At 37.6% G+C, this 24612-nt stretch overlaps 1 protein-coding gene across 3 annotated transcripts; it reads right to left on the bottom strand.

Annotated features, from left to right (window-relative positions):
* Positions 1-372: 372 nt before the first annotated feature.
* On the bottom strand, positions 373-24612 carry LOC122665155 (suppressor of mec-8 and unc-52 protein homolog 1). Of its 3 annotated transcripts, XM_043861231.1 has the most exons (17): positions 24439-24611; positions 19804-20014; positions 18186-18338; positions 17005-17053; positions 15682-15765; positions 15565-15581; positions 15478-15486; positions 14890-14976; positions 13566-13619; positions 9654-9749; positions 6636-6763; positions 6217-6343; positions 5260-5319; positions 4767-4874; positions 3741-3841; positions 1452-1503; positions 373-577 (listed from the first exon to the last, which is right to left on the bottom strand). In XM_043861231.1, the coding sequence occupies exons 1-17, from the start codon at positions 24465-24467 to the stop codon at positions 479-481; spliced, it is 1464 nt and encodes a 487-aa protein (XP_043717166.1). In that variant the 5' UTR covers positions 24468-24611; the 3' UTR covers positions 373-478. The 3 variants fall into 3 exon arrangements, with proteins under 3 accessions (XP_043717166.1, XP_043717164.1, XP_043717165.1); XM_043861229.1 differs by having other exon boundaries at positions 15478-15581; positions 24439-24612; XM_043861230.1 differs by having other exon boundaries at positions 6259-6343; positions 15478-15581; positions 24439-24612.

Raw genomic sequence — 24612 nt, 5'->3', positions numbered from 1 at the left:
ATCCGAAGACTCGAAAAGGCGTCGAAGGACAAAAACATAGTTGAGCCCTTCTACGAATACGGAATAACTCTACATTACACCTAAAAAATTGCATAACACCTTTGTCTGGTGCAACCTAATCAAATCATGGTATTTTGAATCAATCGAGTCCCAACCCCCCCCTTCTGCTTGGTTGTAGTCATGATTGAGTCACGACCAAATCCTTCTCTTTAAGAGAAGGTCAAAAAAACAGTTACAGTTGTTATGAGTTATGACATATTTGCACTTGGGGAATGAAATTCCCTCCCTAGAATATTGAAAAGCAAGGATACAGTCTGCTCATTGGGGTAAATCAATGATACACACTCAGTACTGATGACCAACAAATAGCTCAATCCATGACGGGAATGATAAGCTAAATACTAATAATTGACAAGAGTACAAAGAACTGAATCTGTTTTACAGATTGATTACACATAAATGGTGAGCAAAGAATGATTCAAGGTTTCCACATCTTCATGGAGCAGTCTTCACTGTATGTAACAACAGCATTGCGGTGAGGATGGTGAGAGACGCCGATCACATCCTTTTCGTGTACCTTTTAATAAATCAGACAATAACTTAATGAAATCAATAGGTTTGTGCTCAAAAATCAATAGAATCAAATGTAATCAGTCATGCACAAAGTGGTTATGATCCATGCATTCAATATGCATGCGCTCACACATGCTGATGCAATTGTGGTGCACAAAGTAGCGCTTGATGATCATGGTTTTAGCTTATAGACCCCCCCCCCTCTTTTTCCTGCAGAAATAAATAAAAAATAACAAAAAGAAAAAATGGTTTTGGTCTTTCTAATGGGATTTCTTTCTCTTGGCTAGTGACAAAGGGAAGTTCATAAATCCATGTATACATGCATAAGGGCAGATAAATGGAGCATCCACTGTAACAACGAGAAGGATTCTTCTCAATAACTTGTTCTTAACAAGGATCGACGGTGACATTAGCATGTAGACAAGTGTGACAGAAATTTTACATATAGCAAGATATGAGAGAAAAAAATTAAATACCAAAACTACTTCAATATTATCTCTATGTGTGGCATAGGAGAAGCAGCTCAGAACACCACACACACTATCTCAAAAGAAAGTACAAGCTTTGCAACAGCTTAATATCTACCAGATATGACTCAAGCTGATCATAAGACTCAAAAGGTAATGGCAGTCACAGCCATAACGAAAATTGAAAGTATATTACACAACTCTTATTCATTGAGAAATGATAACGATATCAGTCAAGGAAATCCCCTGCATATTCTATTTAAACATCAAATCATAGTGATCTCGTTGGTGAAAACTCGTGACCAAGTATAATCATGCTAAGATCAGATGTAAAATCAATCCCATTCTACTTGCCTCATTAAATTTTTCTCTCTCTTGAAAATAACACTGCCTCTAATTATTGATGCTTACCTTCATTAGATGCTCCAGTTTACCAGATTGATGGCTGAAGCAATACATATTCCTGTAATATACGAAAGGATATGTGATTCTGCTGCAGCATATAAGAAACAATAGCCATGTGTGACAGAAAAGAATGGCGAAATTGTTTTAAACATTTCCAAAATAATATACAAATGAGTCCACAAGGAGCATGTATAAGATTATTTGACATCATTTAGATCATGTACTATCAATCAAACAATAAAACAATAACCTCGAATCAAGGGGTGAGTATAAGCACACTATAATTTGGCAAGTGCTCGAATTTTCCACGAACTTAGTGTCTCAGATATTGAAAATTATGGCAAATTTTTCCTACTCTATGAAGGGAAATAAAAATGTAGATGTATACAGAGCAAAAATCAATGCAACACATCACCTGCCTAGTTTAATCCTATAAACTATATTTCCATTACCTTACCCTAACCCTAGAATTTTGACCTAAAACTACACTTCTGTCTTATTGTTACTGCTAAACCAGCAGCCCCCTTAATTCCTTGTTATTGGTTCTGGTTTAATTGGCTTCTAGTAGGGCTTTACCCTATCTAGAACTACATTAAGTGGTATCAAAGCCATGGACGAACATGGCAATCCAGTGGTGAACACAAATCTGCCACCTCCACCTGATCCTATAACTGCAATCATGGAGATGCTCCACAAGCTGTTGGCAGATCAGAAGACACTTGGTGGTCGATTACTGACTATGGAACAAAGGCAAACTGTTCTTAGGGACAGCAAAATTCCCTTTGAAGAGGAAAGGTATCAAGTCCAATCTGAAGTGCATGGAACCTTGGGCAGAAACAGAAACCACAGAGATAGATCCCAAGGTTATAGAGAACCTTCCAGAAACCACAGAGATCACAGAGATAGAAGAAGGAAACTTGCAGGGAATTAAAAATAACTCACTGGTTTGATCTCCTTCAAAGGCAGCAGCAGCTTGATGTAGCTTGATAGCAGAAAAGAAGAACCTCCCTATCATAAACAAATGCAAGGAGTCACCGGAGTCCACCAGTCCTTCACCTTGAGATCCATAAGGCAACACTCACACAAGGGGAGCCATGGCAGCAGCAGCAAAGGCAGCAACAAACGAAATTTTTAAACTCTGAATTATGTGGGGGAGCCTCCCACATTTTCTATTAATAAAGGCCTAAGGGCGGCCAGCCAAAATCCTATTACAATTTAAATTCCTCCTTCCTAAATTGTGGAAGGTATAACTAACTTAAAATAACTTAAAACAACTTAAAGGGAAAAGACCTATTTAACCCTAACACTTAAAGACACTTTAAAACACTTACATTAAGAAGATTCCTCATCAACCAATAGGATATAAGATCTTACTAGCCAATAGGAGTTCTTCACTTAAACTGAACCAACTTAAATTGAACCAATTGGATGCAACCAATTTGAACCAGTTCAATTAAAGACATAAAAATAAAACTAAGTATAGAACTGAAATAAACTAAGTATAAACTAGTCTAAGGCTGCTACTAAAACCCTATGATCAGGGGGGCTTCTTCAGCTCATGGAGGCTTGGATCTACATCAATAGGAGGTTGTTCAAATCCAAATTCTGTATTCTATTACATTAAAAAATCATAATGGGGGACAATTACACATTTATGGGTAAAAAAAAAGACTCATAAATCTAAAACTCTTGGGAAACTAGGCTAACTTAACTAACAAGTACTATAAAATGTTTAACTAATTAAAACTGATGAAGCCTAAATCTTCTAGATAACTTGCACCCCACACAACTAAACAAAATAGGACTCTTGAATGACTAAAGTAAAGCCCAATATATTACCTAATGCACCAACTACTAATTAAATATTTATTTTCGTACACCCCCTTAAACTCTTATTTTTGGGCCTTCTAATTCAGCCCATTACAAATAATTCCCAAAGAATTAAAATCCCATACCCCATAGATATTAAAATAGGACCAATTTTTGGATTGGGCCTGCATTAGCATGTCACAAAGTCTGTCTGGTCCCAAATTTTACACATGAACAAGGGAGGCTGCGGCCTACTCTGAATGAAATTTAAGCCCCAATTGACCTAGCATGTGGCAGATATTGCTCCACTTCAATGACGGATTAGACCATCCAAGGTGATGCATCCACACTGCAAATATTTCCTCAAGTATAGCACAAATCTTGACAATCTCAAGGTAACAATGACATTTTGCCACAAGCCTTGAACAAAATAGGAAATACAAAATGTAATACAAAAGTCTAAAAGTTGCATTTCCTAGTTAATACCTGTCTTCACCGACACAGTAAATCCATTCCGCTTTTGGTGAAACACAGGCTGCAACAAAATCTCCACCTTCTCTCTTACCAGATGAGAAGCTCTTCACAACCTGCACCAAAGCATCCACAAAACCATCATGAGGATTGGACATGCCAAAAACAGAAATAAAAAGGTTGATGAAAAGGAAAATTATACCGTTGAGTGTTAACTAGTGAAACATAACACAACCAAAATAATTACCAATGCAAAATATGCTAGGATGGGAGGATGAAAGTTTCCATCCTTCCATGTATAAATTGATGACAACTCTACTTAACAAACAGTGTACCACAAGTTTCCAAAAGCTGTATGATAGTAATCTTTTCTGTATCTTGTCAGCAACATGCTGCGTTTAGGCATAAGGATAAAATTTTCCTCCTCCCAAGAGTCATGCTAACTCGATTTTGCTCCTAGTCAAAAGCTAAGATAACTCCCAATTCTACCAACAATAAAAAGGGTGTATTGTCAATAAAATGGTCCTCTCCATCAAATTCCTAACTCGATTTTGCTCCTAGTCAAAAGCTATGATAACTCATTCCCAATTCTATTAACAATAAAAAGGGCGTATTGTCGACAAAATGGTCCTCTACATCAAATTCCAAACAGTTAAATACAAATTTTACGACGGATCCTTGGTACATAGATTAATTTATTAATTTAAAACCCATAAAACATAGACATCAGTTAATTGTACAAAATCCTCTGCAGCTTCTGTAGGATGCAGATGAAAACTATTATAAATGTAAGATCAGAATTTATGCGCCAACTGGCAAGAATACTATTTGTCATTGTATGTGTTTAAGAAACATGAGGACCTTAGAAGTGCAAGTTATTGTGATAATGTAACTAAGGGCCTTTAAACAATCTGGAGTGTACATGCACATGTTGCACATAGCAACATAAGCCGTGTAAAATATAACACATTTATGAAAAAAAAACAGAGAGAGAAGAAGAAGCCCAAAGTGCCTTAAATTCTATCAATAGAGAGTAGGTACCTGCCCCTGTAGTGTCATGAGGTATATTGATGATGTCTTGTTACAGACTATAATGTGATCTGTATTTTTTGGGAAAAGATGGATAGAATTCACGGATGCGTCACCTCCCTAACAATCAAAAAAAAAGTACGACAGTTAGCTGCAAGAAACCAATCAAGACAGAATTGAATACAAGCAATCTGGCAGGAAAAGCAATTCAAGGAAATGCATACTTTACACTCCTATTCCTAAAAAAATTAGTTCAATTTCAGAAAATTACACATTTGAAGGGATAGTAATTGATACTCTAACTTCCAACTTTTCTTAATTTATTTTCCTAGCTGACCTTCATTTACGTGGGAAGTAAAACTACTTGGAGTAGTGTGCCAAAGGGGAAAATGGAAAAGCAATCAAATTAATACAATAAATGCCTGAAGTGGACTATTATTTTGGAACAGTTAGAAAGCCCAAAGTGGATAGTTTTTAAGGAACAGATGGAGAAAATGAAAAATACCCGTAAAGGAGGTGGTGGTTTGAACGTCTGTAAACAGTCTGAGGTCTTCACGTCCCAGACCTGCAACAAGCACAATGTGATTATTTATTGTACACATAGAAAGGAAAAAACCTTGGAAACATTCAAAGTAAGAGGACAAGCAGTTTACAAGGGTCGTTCTATGAGAGAAGATTATTCGTGACATTTTGTATCCATCAGAACCGTGGATGTATCCATGTGATAGAGCACCACACACCCATCTCAACGGTCAAGTCCCACCCCAAAACAAGTACGAAAGAACCTTGAAGTGATAGTTCAAAGTGGAAAAAAATTACATAAATGCCAGTCCATTCCACTACAAAAAATGGCTTTTCCGTAATCTAAACTTTAAACTGAATTTTGAATAGGAGTGTAACTGGGCCAGGCTGGGTCTAGTTTTTTAAAAACCCAGACCAACCCTAGGTCCCCTTAACTCAGCTCAAGCCCAGTTTCACCCCTTATTCAAAAATGATCATGGTTGGCCAAACTGGGCCAGGTTGACCCTAATTGACCCCGGCAGCCCCCATATATGATGTAATTATGTATAATTATATATATATTATATTTATATTTATATATACAGGGCCGGGAGACCGAGGACTCAGCTCAGGTTCAGGCCCAGTCCCCTGCCCGGCACTGTGCCTGAAATTTCAGCCCAGCCCAAGCCCTGTCGGACTCAGGCTTGCTGGGCCAAACATGCACCCAAATTTTGAACCACTTACCATGCTCATTTTAGGCTGGAATTTGACCTCTGACATGGGCATAGGGTCCTCTATCACATGGACAACACCCCCCCCATGCCCATTTGGGTCTACCACAACAAGAAAACATGACCTCATGACAATGAGTCAGTAACAAAATGGCAGCTCATTTTTGTTTTTAAAAAAAAAAAGCGACTGCTCATATAATAACCCAACTTATAATGGAAGCACTAGTTACCTTGACTGTGCAATCACTAGAGGCAGTAATAACACGGCTTCCATCACTCGTAAAAATCGCATCATTCACGTAAGACGTGTGGCCACGAAATTCTTTCAACAACTTCCCAGACTTGAGGCCATGAATTCTGCATCAAATACAGCAAATAATTATGTTCAATTTTAGCACTCGATAAGAAGTATATGTTTTTCCAGTTACCAATAGCATTAACATTAAGTGGAAATTGTTGCAATCAAGACAACATAAATTATGTGCTGCAAATAAGATTATCATGTTCAATGGATGAAAAGGCAGGAAAGGGAAAGCAGTTAATAACCAAATAATGTCTCATTGTGTATCCCACAATTTGGAACGCTATAGCCTATGTTTCAAGAATAAAAATTTGTGGGATGAGAATTGCCCAAGGATTCAACGAAAACCTTGCAGTACTATCAAAGGAAGTACTTAATAGCTGGCTTCCATCTCGAGAAAAGACAAGACTTGTTACACCCTGAGAATGTGCTCGTTCTAGGCGGCGCAAGCATTGCCCAGTCCTTAAACGCCAAACCTGAAACATCAAACATATATTTAGTTATTTACTATAAGATGAGTACACAACATACACGATTTACAAAACATCTACCTGTTACAGTCAAAATGTCCAATTACATTAAACTTACTAACTCAGAATTGGTCAAAACGAAACTGGTTTTTTTAAGAGGCCAGACCGCCAGAGCACCTTCAAATAAAACTGAAAATTTTAAGCTCACAATAGAATGCAAAAACAAAAGCCACCCAGTTATCCCATGAAAGTTGCAGTCTGTTGGACCAGAGTTGCATGAATGTAACAGAGTGACCTAGTTATTCCTGGATAATAACAAGTTTTGGATCAGGAGGAATTAAATGTTTTGAATTCCATGTATAATTTCTTTTTATTTTTTCACTAGGCTCCATTTGTTTTGAGGTAAAAATTATGTAAAAGGAAAATTTTGGGGTGAAATTCACATAAAGAAACTAAGATTTTACCCAAAAACTACCCTTCTACTGGGTTTTACCCGGAAACAAAATGGAACTTTTAGGAATTTTATCAGGAAACCCGAGGGGAAGGAAGGTCAGTAGGTATGCCGTACAACAGAAAAAGGGACAAGATCTTAGCATTGTTTTAACAGCAAGCCATGTTCACAGATTAGTATATGTATAAACAATCCTCCAGTTAGCCAACTCTGGAGTTATTAAAAGCTTAGACACATGAAATTTCAATCTTAATTAAAGTTAGGCATCACGAACAACATAAATTTCCAATTTTTTTATAATTACTAAAACAACACAAATTTCCTTTATTTACGATCTATGTAGCAGACCCCATTTAGTTGAAATTCTCCTGACGTACTGGGCTATGACTCATTCCTCTTACTTACATGATTACATCTTCCATTTTTCTTTATATTTCTTTTTATTTTTCATCTTTCATTTGTCATTTTCCATTTTTGCATTTCTCATCTCATCCCCCATCTGTTCATCCCCCTTCTTTGTTTAGACCTCACTTTTCCCTTCTTTGTTTTATTTGGATCCACGTAGCCGACCCCATTAAGTTGGGATAAGGCTGTGTTTTTTGTTGCTGTTGTTGTTGTTTACGATCTGCACATGTATAGCATCAAACCAGGCAAATTCCAAGTGATATTAAACTACGGCATCTGCATGAGTTTCAGGACAATACCTAAGCAACTAGACAGCACCAAATTTTGCATTATACCATTATACAAAGAGGAGAAAATCATTTACATAGACTTAGAATCTCTGGTTGATTATAAACCACTAGTTGTAATAATAGTCATGAAATATGTTTACATAAAAATATCAGGATCTATGTCTTTTAATTGATAAGAACTTACGAGTTAAGATATGTATTATACATAGTTGTCACGGCGTCGTGGCGATCCAAGTCGGTGGAGGGGTGTCTAATCGATATACCGACACGTCCATGTCGACCATGGCAGAATTGTAATTAAATCCAAAGCTGAATGGCAAAGTTGAATGGCAAACTAGTAGATAAATCAAGATTGATAAGAGCAATGGCAGAATTGTTATTCATCTGAAGTTGTAAAGGAGTGGCAGAACTGTAATTTAATGGAGTTAAAGAGAAAACTGAATGGGTTAAACAGAATAGCAATAGAGAATATAAGGGGTTTTATATAAATAATATAAGTTGTCCTTACTTGCAATTTGAAAGACTTTATGTCTTCTTCAACCTTGCAATAACACGATAGAAAGAGAGGCAGAGAGGCGGTGTACTGGAGTAGTTCCAGCAGAGGAAACTCCTTATGAAGATGATTCTCCCTGCAATTTCTGGAACAAAATCGCAGCACCAAGGTCTGCCGATCCCAACAAGAAATAGCCCCAAAATTCTACTGGCAACCGAATGGTGAGATCTGAAATCAGATCTGGCGGATGTCTTAGTTACAGGTTACCAAACCAAGGCTAAAATAGGAGATTTTGGGAAGAAGGGAGTGGGTCTAAGGTTGGGAAAGAAACAAAAAATTAAAGAAGAAGAAATGGAAGAGGGAAAGAGAGGCAGGAAGAAGAAATCGAAGAGGGAAAGAGGGACAGGACGCCATGGCGTAGGTCGATATGCACAGACCTCCAGCGCCAGGATGCCATGGCAGTGCCATGGCGACGCCATGACAACTATGGTATTATAATAGTAATACCCCAGGTGGTTGACTCATTCAACAAAAAAAAAACACCCTAAGTGGTAGGGATAAGGATTATTTAAGTTGACATATGTACTCTCTCAACCTCAACTAAAAAGGTGGCTCAAATATCGTGCTGACTTATACACAGTTTGACTCTTCAACTGGTCAGGGGGTCGACCACATTAACAAAGCCCAGTCCATGATTCTGCTGGCCCGAAAAATTCCAGATCAAAATGTTATAGTCATCATTGTCTTTACTTATTTTCCTTTGTTCTTCTATAAATCACTACCAATATAATGTTGCAAATATTCAAAGCACCAAACTTGTGGCTTATGCCAGAAAGAAGCATCAAATTGTGAAGTTTGAAGTACTTTTAAAAGAACCAAAAATGTCTATGCGCTTAAATTTTTAGCATAAACAGACCATTCAGTGATCAATAAGGAGCCTAAGCGAGTAGCATCCATCAACTAGAGTCACTAGGCACTTGGCAACACTGTTCTAGATAATTATCATCATGAGGAAGCCATAACACGCACAATCAGATAATTTGACTAAAAAATAGGAACTGCAAGTGAACAATTAGATAACAGAGCACCATGAAACACTCAGATAGATATACAGAGAGAATGCGAAAGTTTAGCACACCATTTACTTCTGACAACGGCAAGTGGATGTATTATAACAACAATAAAAAAATCATGGTTTAATGCATAAATACAGATAAAGACCTACTTTACAATCAAGATTGTGTAATTAAAACTTACCTTTATCTTTCCATCTTGTGATCCAGATGCAAGCATTTCCGAATCCCTACTAAAGTCAACACAAAGGACAGCTTCATCATGCATCATAAAAGCATCCTGCATAAGTTTGTAGTATGTAAGTACATGCATAAGAAGTCAATCCTAATAAGACAGCAAAATTCACAAAATGGACTTAATTATGAGACATTTTTTTGTAGGTGTTCACTTGTTCTTGTGCTTATATATTGTTGACAAAAGAAATAGTTAAAGGCTTAAAGCATTTCATTCCCCAGGTCTACAATAATAAATAGCATATAGCCTGTTTGGTCATGTGCCAGTAATATGTTTCCTTTCTTTTTATTTTTGGTTTTCCTTTCCATTGGTACCATGGATGGGGAGTAGCATTTGAATACAATTTAATGGTGCCTGGCAAAGAACATTGCAAGGATGCATTTCTGTGGCACCAAAGAAACGTTCTACTAGAAATTGAACACGTTCTTCCACAGGCACAGTTGGTGGACCGTAGAAGCTGTTAAAATAGGGTGTATTCCACCATTGTGAGCTAAACCAGGATAATGAACCACCAAAAAGGCTAGCAGATCGTCTGATCCAGATAGACCAGCTGATTTGGTCCAGCATACCACAACTCAGCCACCAAATGCAGGACGACCTAGGAATTACCCAAGAATATCCAGTAGATAGATTTCCCAGTAGCATAACAGATCATAAGAAAGAAGAGGGTTTCCAAACAAGAAATATTGATAATGAGAAATAGGGGTAATGCTTCGAGTATAGGAAAGATACAAGGATGCATTTGGCTAAAGGAATAAGATGATGATGATATTGACAGCTATATAGAGGAGAAGAGAAAGAGGGGCTTAATGCAATCTAGGGTGACCAAACCCTGATTCAGGTCACTATGGGTCCACTAACTGATTAAAAAAAAACTCAAATCAAAGGAATAGTGAAGATTTTATAAAATTCTGGACAGTTCAGCACCCTTTGTGGGTGATAACCAGACTTAGGGGCTAATGAAGAAAAAAATTTGAAGCGAAGGGCTTTCAGGAATTTCAAACAAGAATGGGAATAAATTTGAAATAGAAATTAGAAAGGAGGTCCTTTTCATAAATTTCAGAAAACTTGTCTTGATGTGCAAATAAGAAAATTGAGGTCTTCTTCTACCTTAAGTTAGAAACAGAACCGAGCCACGACAAACATAAACCCAGCCATATCGCAGGTGAGAGAACTCACTCAGATGAGCTCTGATCAACCAGAGATTTCAAACTTGGATTCTACACTCCCAGGTCTCTTAGAAGTAGCCAATAACAGACCCATATATCAAGGATTAAAACAGTAAAAACCTCTGCATGTTGATACTGGTGGAAGAAAGAACCAGATGTAATTTCAGCAACTTGAATCTCGCAGCAGAGAGGTTTGTTTGATCCCAAACTGACCAGTTAGGTTTAGTGATGCAGTAGCACTTGACTGGTTGGACCAGCATGACAGGCTTTGGAAACCTAAACCCAGACAGAACTGGTCCAACCCGGATTTTTGGTCCACTAAGGGTTGGAAGTAGTTAATTAGTAGTTTATTGGTTTTGTGTTGCATAGGAACTGCAGCTTGATTGGTGGAGGGAATCAACGGGAAAGAAATAAGGTGCTGTAAGCGTTTGATTCTATTTCCTCCTACTGCACCATTCAGCACTTGGGTGTGATTCAAACTACAAAATTTCAAATCCAAAGGTTTAGATCTGAGAAGTCTCGAACTCAAACTCTAGGGGCTGCAAGTAGTCATAGTTGTCAAGGCGTCGCCCAGACATCCAGGCACCTTGGTTGCCTAGCCAGTGTCGCCTTGCATCCAGGCCCCCTCCAACACCTTGGGTTGCCTAGATACTGAAAACTATGGCAAGTACAGCCCAGAAAATAGGAAATAATAGCAGAAAAACAAGAAGGAAAAAGAATAGAGTAGTTTGTACGAAGATTAAAAGGAAGAGAACATACCGGGAAGATGAAGGATCAGGAGCAGCATCGTGAGAAGAAAAGAAGATTGTGGTTCAGCCACCAATCCACACGATGCACCAAAACGCAGCAGCACTCTCAAATAAACTTAATTTTCTATTCGATCTCAACCTATCTCATCCCATCGATGGAGGTTACATATATGATGTTAAAACAGAAAATATTCCTATTCATACTCTAAACAGGGATAAGAGAGTATGAAACAAACTCAATTCCAGGACTGCAAAACCTTGGGTTGCATAGGAAGTGCAGCTTGATTGGTTAATTTCGATGGGTTAAGGCTGGGATGGTTTGATAGGGTAGGGTTCAGTTCAAGGGTGAGGTTAGGTTGGAGGGATACGCCTGGGACAGTAGGAACCAAGGGGTTAAGCAAACAAATCTGCAGCAGGTTTTTTTCTCTCTGCCGATTTGAGTAGCAGGCTAGGAAATAGGGCTTTAATGGGTTTTGGGGAGGTTTCTTGTGAAGGCCAATCAATAGGTCAGAAAGGGCTGAAAGAGGGATCGAGTGGAGCTCTAGGATGAGGGGAAAGGTGCTCAAAAGATGGAGGAAAAGTGATGGCTGGATAGGGCAGGAGAGAGGGAGAATGAAATTAGAAAGTGTTGAAAATAGGTTCAAACCAGTCTTCTAATGGCAAGTTCTATGTAAAACCAATGATTGAGGTGTTAGAAAGCCCAGGTGTGCTGACTTGCCCTTCAAAGTGCATATGGATATATATGCAGTTCCTATTAGAAATCAGCTCTTTTTCTTGGCCAATAGAAAGGGCAACATTTTGGCTATAAGTCACTTGATATCAATTGGTTGCGTCTTTCCAATGTCTGTTATAATCAGGGGTAGCAAAACCAGGGCAACACTTATTGGTTCAATGCCCTTTTCCATTCGAAGTTTGAGGTTTTTTGCTAGTGGGGGGTTGGATTTGGTGATGCCTGCTTCAGGTGACCAGTTATCATGGAATTGGAAAGAGCACAAATTCAACAGGAATCAGATACTATTGTATCTCATGCACGTGGCAGCCTCTTGAGGCATTTGGATTGAGAGGGATGAGAGATACATGTTAGAATAAAAGAGTTGTCTAGGCGTCGCCTAGGTGCCACCTAGACGTCTAGGCTCTTTCTTGGTCCAACTGCCCAAGGCAACAGCACGCCGTGTTGACACTTCACAAGCTTATATTGAGTTATGTTATTGCTTTATTTTTTTATGAATACGCTTATTTTATATCCTATGCTTTGTGTATTTATTATATATTGGTTTTCTCATATTTGGCCATTACTAACATAAATTATATAATATTGCATTAATATGGCTTCTATGTTGCAGATAAGCATAGAAAAAAGGTGTACCCAGTGCACGAGGATCCCCCTACTGCAGGGTCTGGGGAGGGGCATATGTACATGCCTTGTTGCCTAGACGCCCCTCCAACGCCTTAGGTCACTTAGTTACCATTACAAATATGGAAGAAAATCTTTTAGCTAAACTGAAAAAGGGGGAAATACCAGATAAACCAGAGAAAGTAGACTTCAATAAAAATAGAACAATACACATCTATTAGCAAGTTTATGAGGTTGGAAAGTTCCTTCACTAGAACTACAGGAGATTTTAGAACACCAAATCAAATTTGGCCAAGAGGTATGACAATGCTTAAAACACACAACCCCAAAGAAATTATAGCATCCTCCCAATCTGATGAATAAAGCAACAAATCATCACTAAGCATACAATTTTGCAACATTCCAATGTTACATAATAATTTATCTTCAAACAAAAAATCCAAAGGGTTCATGCCCAGAGTGGTAAAATTGTTTGCATAGGAAAACTATGAGTGATGATATCATTAATTTGACAATAAAGAGAATTTCTAGAACGTTAACTTGTGAGGGATCTTGATCTAGGATACTGCAAGCTTAAAGGAAGACTCACATCAGCCTGGTATTGAAGATCCTTCTTGAGCTTCCCACTAATAGGGTCCCAAACCTGGAATGTATACAAAAACCAATGGCCATAAAATGATAATAATCAATAAACAATAAATTGACAAGAAGCTGTAATTGCTTCAGTGAAACTACGGAATGGAATTGGGAGATGCAATTCCATGTCCCAGATTCCTCTGTTTGCCATTCATGGAATAGATTTGGACTTCCTTCAGAATACCAAGAATTGAATTGTAAGAAAAAAATGACGAATTACAAAAAAGGAAAAACATGTAGGGAGGCATTTATAGAATTCCTTAGCTTGAAAATGCAAACGATACAAATAACGATAATGAAATGTATAAGCTAATAATAACATTATAAACTAGTAAAAGCATAATAAGAAAATAATAATAATAATAATATCATATAAAAAGTTACTATTATTATTATATTAATAGTATTAATTATTTGGTGCAGTCAAGACTACCCACTTGGGCCAATGAAGACTTTATTTTGGGCCATGGATGGGTGAACTGACTTCACCCCTCTTTATAGGCTTATAATGAAGGCCCAATACAACATAAACAAGAAAGAGATTATGAGTATTTTTGTGTATCTAGTTAGGAATTTCTAAAGGTTATACATAAGAAATAAAAGACCCAACTGAACAAGAAACCCTTTCATACACAGATGCTTTGGAAAGAGTCCTAAGCTAACTCAAAACTAACCTCATTTCCACCAAACTGGGCACCACAAATAGGATAAACTTTATTTAACAAGAAAACTTCCTAACTAATAGCTAATGCGCCCCCACTACTATTACAAACTACAGAATTAAGATACTAATGCATCATTGTGTTTCTTCTCTAGTGCTTATTATAACTCTATTCCGTCCAACTAATGTGTCTTATCAATTCCACATCGATCCTGGACTCTTAGTAGTTTTTGCTTCTAGAATCCTTCTAGAACCTTGAACTGAATTATAATTATTACTGTTATTTACTATTACTACTACTTGAGAATTTTTTCTTGTCAAGTGGGAATAACTGCCTTTATTTTGGTTGGCATTCAAAATTTGTGGACACATTGTCCATGTAACCATAGTAGTCAAGGCGTCAAGGCGCCTACGCATATCAATCCAACAGTCTAAACAAATAAATCAGCCCTGAACAGACAAAAACTTTCCAAGCATGCTGAAGAAGGGAGCATTCAAAACACTTATTTCAATTTCCAACTCCAACTTCAACACCTGATTCTGAATTTTAATTCCCAATTCCAAATCCAAATCCCCAAACCAAAGAAAAGGAGAGTATAAGCTCCATCAACAATACCTCAATAAATCCATCAACTGAGCAAGAAACAAGACACTGCCCATCAGGAGAGAAACGCGCACATTCTGGATGACTTTTCTTTCCAAACTGCAAAGGAAACAAATATTAAAAAAAATGTAATATAATTAAAGCTCAGCATCACCAAGTATATATGATCCAAAAGTGCAAAGATATATAAGATCAAGGTTCACATATCATGAACAAAGTAGAGAGAACGTGCATGTTAAGACTCTATGCAAGCTGCAGTTGACAGATATGCAAATTGATTTTTTTTTTTTCGTTTTCATATGAGGAACTGCGCCAAAGAATTTGTCCTTTCCTGCCAGTCCTTTAATCCTTTTTTACACACCCAACCAATAGTTTAATCTGAAATAAAGAAATTACCTGATATAATTACAAGGACCAGAATGGAACCATCTAAATTGGCTAATCAGGTCAATGAAAAACAAATTTCATAGGAAAACACATTTGGATCACATAGTCCATCCATTTGATGGGTTAGTATGCCAAGGTAGACAGTTGCAATGGTTTTGAAGCAATGCAAAAGGATAAAAGTTCATGTCGAAGCAAGATATATCTAGAACATGCCTTGATAGTGTGCCCAAGAGTTGTTGGGTACATATCATCCTCATCTTGTTTCATTGCAGCTGTTCCTCGAAACAAATCAAACTGCGTTCCTGGGGGCAGCAGACCTGAAAAAACCATAATAAGATACATCAATATAAGCAAATGTGTCAGAGTGTTTGTCCACCTATCAGCCACAGATATTCTGTCCACTTAAAAAGCAGTAACCTTGGTGCTGCTGCCACTTGAGAGCCTGACCGGTTAGAGCCATTAATCGGGAAGGTGGCACAACAGTAACTTCAGCTGCAAGAGCTGGAAAATGCAAAAGAGCACAATTCATTTACAAAAAAAATAAATAGAAAAACATCAGACATGATCAATATACAACAGAATCATTAAGCTTAAATGCTTAATTATTTACAGTCTCTGAAACAATGCACCAACCCTAAGGTTAGTGGTACAAGAAAAAATGACAAATATTTCTAAAATTACGAGAGACACATCCCCTAAATGACCCCTGAATCCAGTAACATAATACATGGTCCAATAGTGTTGTGAATCATTAGGATTCCCCACGATACAGGTACCAGACCATAAGTAGACCAGTTGAGGTCATTGCAATCATCCAATTAAATATATTTTTCTCTACTATTTATCAAACATTTTGTGACTATTAAAATATACAACAGAACAGACAGTTACCATCATCTAAGCAGGCCAACATTTGGCATGAGGGATCTAGTGGTGGAACCTTTTGGGCCAACCACATTGCATTTGCAACAGTGTGAAGAACACACAGTGATGTCAACTAATACAGAAATCTTGCAGTTAGAAACGGGGGGGGGGAGAGAAGGGGAAACAAATAGAAGAGAACAGAAAACAAATTTCATCACTGTATTATCACTAACAAAAAAATATATATAGGCAACAACCCTAAAAGTTTGGAAAAGTTCTCAACAAAGTAAAGTAAAGATGAGCCACTGGAGGGGAGAAAAACCTGGTTGCAACTTTAAAATAAGAATAGAAAATGCACTTCTCATTATAAATTAACTATTAAACCTAGAACTCCAAGGGGGGAATCTATGCTAGGAATTAATACTTTAAGAAACGGCTAAATATAAATGTAAACCTATCAGTGACATTTGATTTTGTCACGAGATTATGATTTATTGCCAAGTGACAGACTTGGATGCACGTGGGAGGGTCCATTTAAATGAGGCTCACACCCATCTAACTGGTCAAATTTCATCCTGAAACAAACACAGGTGCTGGGAATAATTAATATGTGAGTTCAAAGTGTAAAATTACAAAACTGCCATTTTAGGTAGCCCCTCTACCTGTTTTGGGCAGGGACTTGACCGATGAGAGGGGTATGGGTTCCTCTATCACATGGACTCACTAGTATTTGCTGATGTGGCAAGTCGTGGCGGATTCCAACAGTCAAAAACATGTCCTTATGAATATAATAAATCTATCACAATTTCATATCATCAAACAACAATCATGGACAAAGAAAATGGCAAATGCGACAGAGAGACCTGGTAAGAATACCTTGAGCAATTTGTGCACGGCGCTTCTCCTTGTTTGAATCTTGATAAGCCTGTCACAAAATGTATATGTTTCAATAGGAAGCACATACTCCTTAACCCTAGATGCAATTCTAAAGGGTGAATTAAAAGTAATTGGCTCATATGGTCGAATAGCACCACCAAATGGGGTTGTGCCTCATCTAACCAACTGTTCAAATCAGCCACATGACCCCTTGACATGGCAAAAAAAAGAGGCACATTGCGCTAAGCCTGGCACAATATGCATTCTGCTATGCTTTGTTTTTACCTTAATAAAACTATGGCAAAAGAAATATCCAAGACTCACAGTGCCAGCACCAGTCTCTCATGACCTACAGCTCAGAAGATTTTATGTCCACCCCCACTTGATGGGCTGCAACCCAGTAAAAGTCCCAGTTTCCCAGACTCAGGAGGGTTGGACCGGAGTCACTCATAATCTTTTCAACATTTTGTACACAAAGTGACTGCCCACAGACTCAAAACCTGTATTTTCATGTTGACAGCCCAAGTTTTTACTATTGCCACAAGAGATGGCCCTTAGTTTATACGGTTACAATTTGATGGATGCTCATTGAGTAACCCAGGGTCATTGGAGACAAGCAGCACAGAGTCACAGACACAGAGAATTAAATGGATAAGTATTAGAATGCACACTCATGCATAGAAGGAAAGAGGATTCTACTAGAGCCAAGCTTTTATCATCATCAAGTGGGATACCCAATCCCACTAGAGGCTTTGATCAGGTCAATGGTTGACAGGGAGGCATCCCGTGTATTTGGATAAATCAAAAGGTAGGTCAATGAACCTTGAAAATTCTCATATCTCAACAGGATATTACAACCATGGGTTCTAACTTGAATATGTTATTCGATGGCTTGGTCAGTTAGTAGTTGGCCAACAATCTCAATAGAAAATGACAGTTTGACAGAGAATATATTATGGGACTTCCATGCCCTTGTAGACTGCCAATAGTCTAGTTTTTATTTCTCTTCATTGTATTTCTTTTTGTTTTCAGACACAGTTGTGAGTGCCCCACTTGCAAACATAGGATCGTGCATAAATGTTTCTTTTTTAGCAAAAGTATTTTGTTATTCATAAGAAAAAGAACATATATTAAAATAATGGACTATACAAACAGTTTATAATTGAAATAAGCTCGCCAACCTCATGTGGATCAAAATATGTACGAGCTAAGAGATGCTCAAGTCTCAAATATCTTTCAGGCTGCTCCTGTTTCATTACACCCATTGCCTGAGTTTGTCTCAATATTGCACGAGCAGTATCCAACTCCCGAAGCTCAATCATTTCCAAAACAATCTGCAGAACAGAAGGGTTGAAATAAAGACCGTCCCAGATAAATATCACAGGAAATAAAACTCTATCCATAAAACTTTCTTGTTTTTATACTTTTCTTTTTTCTTTTTTCATTTTCCAAATAACAGAACTTGGAAAGAGAAAGGGAGAAAATCGAAGGCATATAGATTCACACATAAAAGAATAATCCTTTGCCGGAAATTCTTAAGGCTGACAAGCCATTAAAATCAATTCAGGATGCATGTCCCTATTCCTACAAATAATTTCTCTAAAACTTATAAAGTAATAAAAATAATAAATTTTGGATGGGTGGAATTTAATTCATTTTGTGAACAAAGAGGCATTTTCTGTAATACTAATTTCTAAATTTAAGCATAAATCATTCAAAATCCACCAATATGAAAGCATAAAATCTATTACATAACTCAACAAGCTTTTCAAGCACCCAATTAACTTTGTCAGAATTCAAATTGTGTTCAATCTAAACATCAACATGGTCCCAAACTAACCATGATAGTTAGGAGAGTTACAAATACTTAATAAGATCCTTAAAATATAATTAAGAAATGAGAACAATGTAAACCACTTATAATTATCTAGATCAATTAAAAAGGCTTGAAATATTAAAACTTGACATGACCGAAGCTGCTCAGTTTTTGTTACAGTCAATTAGATTTCTCTTATTTGAGTAGTCAATCAGAATTCTTCAAGGAAAAAAATAAAATTGTTATGCAGGATAGGTTAATGAGCTCAGAGTTTTAGTGTACCAAAATTCATATAATACAAGTATGGAGGAAGGTGGAAATGAATCTCAAGTTTTGAACCAATCAAGGCAAATATATGGACAAAAGCAAAACAGTTTCTACAGATTGAAGCAGCATAATTTTAGACCAAAAATCACAAATGGTGATCATGTCTATTTTATCAAAATAATGTTTTATGGACTGCAAATACTTTAGATTCCATTAATTTTTCTAGGCATGGAAATGAACAGTACCAAAGCCACCACATAGACACAGTCACACAAACAGATATGAAGAACAATGAAAACGAGCTACCATTCAAATATGGTTGCATGCTTGGTCCAAATCAACCAAAGCATGGATAGGGTAAGCACCTCTCCTGCTACTCTAATCATGTGATTTGTACACATGCCCAAAACAAGCCAAAAAAAAAGGGGGTTCAATCAATAAGAGGAATATAAGTTATGGAATTATTGATCCCAACGAAATCCTTTGCAGAAATTAGACTATATCATAAAAATTAAAGACTTGAACAATTCAATATTTGGGAACTCCAAAATGGTGCCATATCCTGTCGAATACTTCTACTTTCAACAAATTTATGTGTTGGGCAATTAAAAATACTGCCTGCTAGACACACTGATTAGGACATTAACGATTAAGTAACAACCGCTCAATGGCAGCAAAACATTTTACTTTATTTTGATGAGCAATAAAGTTAGTACCTGCTCATACAAGTCCTCAAGCTTCTTCCTAGGAAGCTTAAGCTGTGCCACTTGAGGCAATATTGCATCCCATCTTCCACTATTGATGTCAGCAACAAATGTTTCTAGGCTGTCAACTGTATTCAAAGAAACCTGGCATTCATTCTGTAATGTCTGAAAAGTTTGGTGTAGAGAGTTTTCTTTGCAAAACTGAAGCACAATCTTAATCACACTGCAACAAAATATTATGGATCAGACAAGATGTTTTTGCCATCTCAACAGTGTTGAACTTAGATACAAATCGACAAGATAATCACACCACAGAAGTGAATGAAGTAAAACACAGTCAACTGTATAGAGAAGGAAAAAACAAATCTCACGACCATTATTGAAGTTCGTATTCGTAATGAGGTCACAATCAATAGTCATGTGTTAATCAACTGCTAATAAACTGACTTCGTAATGATGATTAGCAAGACTCTCTACAATTATTTTGTCAGCGGTCAACCCTCCCCCCTTCCCCCCCCCCCCCCAACCCAAAATAAAGAGAAAATTAGGAACTCCTACATGCATGACCAGCTGAATGTTGAATCTATGGAAATCAGTGCCACTGGAGCGAAGTAAATAAATCATTCCAAAGTTTTCAAGTGAAGAGAAAAGCAACTGGGAAAAATCTCTCTCTTTCTCTCTGTGTGTGTTGGGGGGGGGGGATACTTTTTGAAACTTCAGAGAACAGAATAATCAGCAACCAAGAGGTTGAAGAACAACTGAGAGAGAGAGAAGAACTAAGCCAGTGATAGACTTGGGAGTCATCTATTGCTTGTCCTAGATACTTTACCTATAGAACTAAGAACTACCTATGTTAGAAGTACAATCAAACAAGGAAACTACCTTTCTAAGAGACTCACAAAGCAATCCAAACACCCTCACGGTAACTCCTATCGTGATTACATGATAGCCCCATACTAACGCTAGCATCAGGTCCAATAGAGGTGCACAGTGCACACGACACCCTATAGACCACATCTCAACACTCCCTCAAGCTAGAGCATATAAGTCTCCCGTGCCTAGCTTGAACCAACATTTCCGAACAGCAAGACCAAAGAGAGACTTGGTAAATATATCAGCTAGATGATCCGCAGATGAAACGAATTGAGTAACAATAAGCTTCTTCATAACAGCATTTCGCTCGAAGTGACACCTTTTTTTTCTCCCAGATGGCTATATCAATACAGTTCATAGTGAATCTAGACATCTAAATTTTAGCAGCAGTATAAATAAAGAATATGTGGTAGGACATCAAATCTATCAGCGCCCACCCACAAGAATTCATAAACGAAGCCAACTCAATGATGTCAAAAAATTGACCACCCTTTGTCATTTCTGTTTCTTTTAAAAAGCAAGTGGGAGGCACATTACTATAAAGAAAATATACGAGCAGTGTATGACCAACTACACGAAAACATAAGAGCAAGGTTAGTCAAAAAGTATGTCTTACCACTTGGCAGTGAATGTATGTCTATCATCACTCTAATAACATCAAGGCTTGTATATGCTCCTAGTCATGATTCATAACTAAACGAGCATGTAAATTTTTAAAATGGGCTACGGGCTCAACTTTAATAAGTCATACGATGAAGTTATGGGAGTTGGGAGAAGGTTATTGAAACCCACCTGAGAATGGAAACTACTATTTCAGAGAACCAAATTGGTTTTATGCCAGCAAGATCCACGATGGAAGCTATTTTCTTACTTAGGTGGCTCATGGAAAGATAAAGAGAGGACAAGAAGGATCTCCATATGGTCTTTATTGACCTAGAAAAAGCCTACGACGGAGTCTCTAGAGAGTTAATCTGACATATACTAGAGAAGAGAAGGGTTTCAAGTAAATAAGTGGACATAATTAAAGATATGTATGTTGGTGCGGTGACAAGCGCAAGAACTGTGGGGGATTAAGGTAGTGAATTCCCAATTACAATTGGGTTACAACAAAGATCAGCCTTAAGCCCTTATTTTGTGCTTATCATGGATGATATAACAAGAGACATACAAGATGACGTTCTTTGGTGTATGCTTTTTGCTGATGATATTGTCTTGGTGGATGAAACAAAAGCATGGATTAACGCCAAGTTGGAGTTATGGAGATCAACTTTGAAATCAAAAGGTTTTAAGATAAGCGAATCAAAGACAGAGTATATGGTGTGTAACTTTAGTTACACTAGGATGGTTAATGATGTGAATATCGATAAGAGGGATATCCCATAAAGCGATTATTTTAGGTATCTAGGCTCAATCATAAATAATGAAGGTGATATAGACGATGATGTTGCTTAGAAAATTAAAATAGGATGGATGAAGTCGAGAGGTGCCTTCGGAGTACTATGTGATTGGCGTATCCCGTTACAGCATAAAGGAAAATTTTATAGGACTGTCATTCTTGACCGGCTATGATATATGGTGTGAAATGTTGGGCAGTTAAGAAACGTCACATATATAAACTAAGCGTAGCGGAGATGAGGATGTTGAGATGGATGTGTGGCAAAAGTAGGAGGGATAAAGTGAGGAATGACCATATTAGAGTTGAGTTGGGAGTAGCTCCGATACATGATAAGCTTCGGGAAAGTCGTTTGAGGTGGCATGGCCATGTTCAACGGAGATCTTGGGATGCTATAGTACGGAGGAGTGATTTGATACAGATGGAAGGCACCAAAAGAACCAAGGGCAGGCCTAAAATAACCCTAGGAGAAGTGGTGTGGAAAAACATGCACAGCTTAGGCATCATATCGTGTATGACTTCAAATAGAGCTGATTGGAAAGCAAGGATCCATGTAGCAGATCTCATTAGTTGGGATAAGGCTATGTTGTTGTTGCTGTTGCTCCAAGCTCAACCATAGTTAGTTAAAATTGGAACTGGCAAAAAAAACTTTGTTCAGGACGGCACATTAAAAACGGCTTAGAAATTAAATGGGACAGTCCAAAATACGGTGAAACATTCCAAAAACAGACAGTATGCGCTTTAAAAGTTTAGATTTTTCAAATATGGGACCCAAAAAAGGGGGAAAAACACTTATACTCTTATATATCTCTGGTCAGTGTTAAATGCTCCTCTTTTAGGTCAACACCGCCGAGGTCGTTCAGAGCAGCGAGGAGCTTCAATTCTCCATGGGGATCGCTTCTGCTTTTTATCCCATCAAAAACTTCCTAGAGTCACTGCAGTGTAGTTGTATCTTCAAATGTGATGAGGAACTATCAAAAGGGATTGAAGGGGACTTCCTCATTTCTGATTCTTATAGGAAACTGATTGCAGGTTGTCAGGGGTTGAAACTTGATAAGATAGAGACCATAAATATAGAGCAGTGAACCAAGCTAGAAATGGAAGATGAAGCACCTGTGTTGCAAGCCTTCAGCAAGAGGTCGGACTTCAGAAGGGAAGGAGCGACAGCGAGAGAACGAAAAACTCGAAGCTCTCTGCATCTCATAATTTAGATGGCCTTTTTTCCCTCAAAAAGCATATTTGTGTTTTATACGTTAAGCCATGTCGAACCCCAATTTTTAGCATTCGTTTGGCAAGAGTTCAGGAGTTTCACATTTAAAATGAGAAAGAAAAAAAAAATACGTCACGACCGTTTTATCTGTGTTTTAACCAACTATGGGCTCAACCAATCATTAGAAGAGTAAAAATATTATCTTACACTAAAAGCGTGTTTATGACTAAGTACTTAGAACTACCATTTATAATCAGAGTCATTATTAGATACGGGGAATTGTAAAGCCATGTTATAAGGTCTGATGCAATGAAATGAAAATAGAGGTTCAATGAGTAGTTGAATTCATTGAATGTGTGAACACATAAGCAAATTCAGAAACAAAAAGAAATAGTAAACAATGAAGCATAACCAACAACAGCTGAATGAACCAAGCCTCTTTAAATATTTAAGAACCTCTCTTTTCTTCTTTGAATTTTTTTTATCCGCAGAAATATTGGTTTCATGCATAATACCTCAATGTCACCAGAAAACATCCAATACCATATGCTTACTGAAGATTTAGCGGGCCATGGATCCTCTCCGGTAACTTGAAAGTACTTGTTAACCAAAGCTGGGGATATGACCCGCTGGACACCACATCTCCACCCCACATCTGTTTTGTTTCACCATTACTTTCAACTTGGTGTATATATGCACTTTGAGTTTAAACTTGATGTTAGCCTAAACATGTAATTCATCGTAATCCTAACAATATAACCAACACAGGTAGCGTAAGAGAGCATTTTTCTTCCTCATTCTGTTTTCTTTAGAATTGAATCCATGTCATTCACGATAGCCATGATTCAATTATTGCAACTTGGCAAAATCCAATTCACTTCAAGCAGAAATTAAACCAATTGCAATATAGTACGCTAGTATAACAAGCAAAAGCTCTGTAACTTAATGCAATTCTGAACAACTTCCCAACGCATTAGCCACGGGTGTAACTGATATCTCATTAAACGGGGGAGAAAAAAGTATTTCCCAATCGATTTGATGATACCAAATAAAATTGATTTGGCTCGTTAGTATAAACGTTCCAAGGCAATAAACATTATGTATGAAAAAATTAAGTAAAATGGGAAACGACTCTAGGGTATAGGGTACAGGGTTTAAGCAGAAAGCGTACTCTCGAGCTTCGATTTCGAGGGTAGACATCGTCGCTGTTGCTGAGAAGACAAGAAGAAACCCACCCGCAAGCCCTCAAGGACCTTGGCAGCTCGATTTTTCCAGTAACTGACCCTACCACCGCTGAAATAGAGAATGAATGTAGATTTGGCGCTTAGAGCTACGTCGAACACGA

This window comes from Telopea speciosissima, chromosome 6 (assembly GCF_018873765.1).
Source record: "Telopea speciosissima isolate NSW1024214 ecotype Mountain lineage chromosome 6, Tspe_v1, whole genome shotgun sequence".
NCBI classification, from domain to species: domain Eukaryota; kingdom Viridiplantae; phylum Streptophyta; class Magnoliopsida; order Proteales; family Proteaceae; genus Telopea; species Telopea speciosissima.
The sequence above is the reverse complement of the archived record's forward strand: the minus strand, read 5'-3'. Positions and strand labels throughout refer to the sequence as shown.

Coding starts and splice junctions, on each gene's coding strand:
- LOC122665155 (XM_043861229.1), bottom strand. CDS start 24,467: ATGTCTACCCTCGAAATCGAAGCTCGAGA. Junction 20,015..24,438: donor CTCGAAATCGAAGCTCGAGA/GTACGCTTTCTG, acceptor ATTTTGTTGCAG/TGTGATTAAGATTGTGCTTC. Junction 6,344..6,635: donor TCCTTTGATAGTACTGCAAG/GTTTTCGTTGAA, acceptor TATTTGATGCAG/AATTCATGGCCTCAAGTCTG.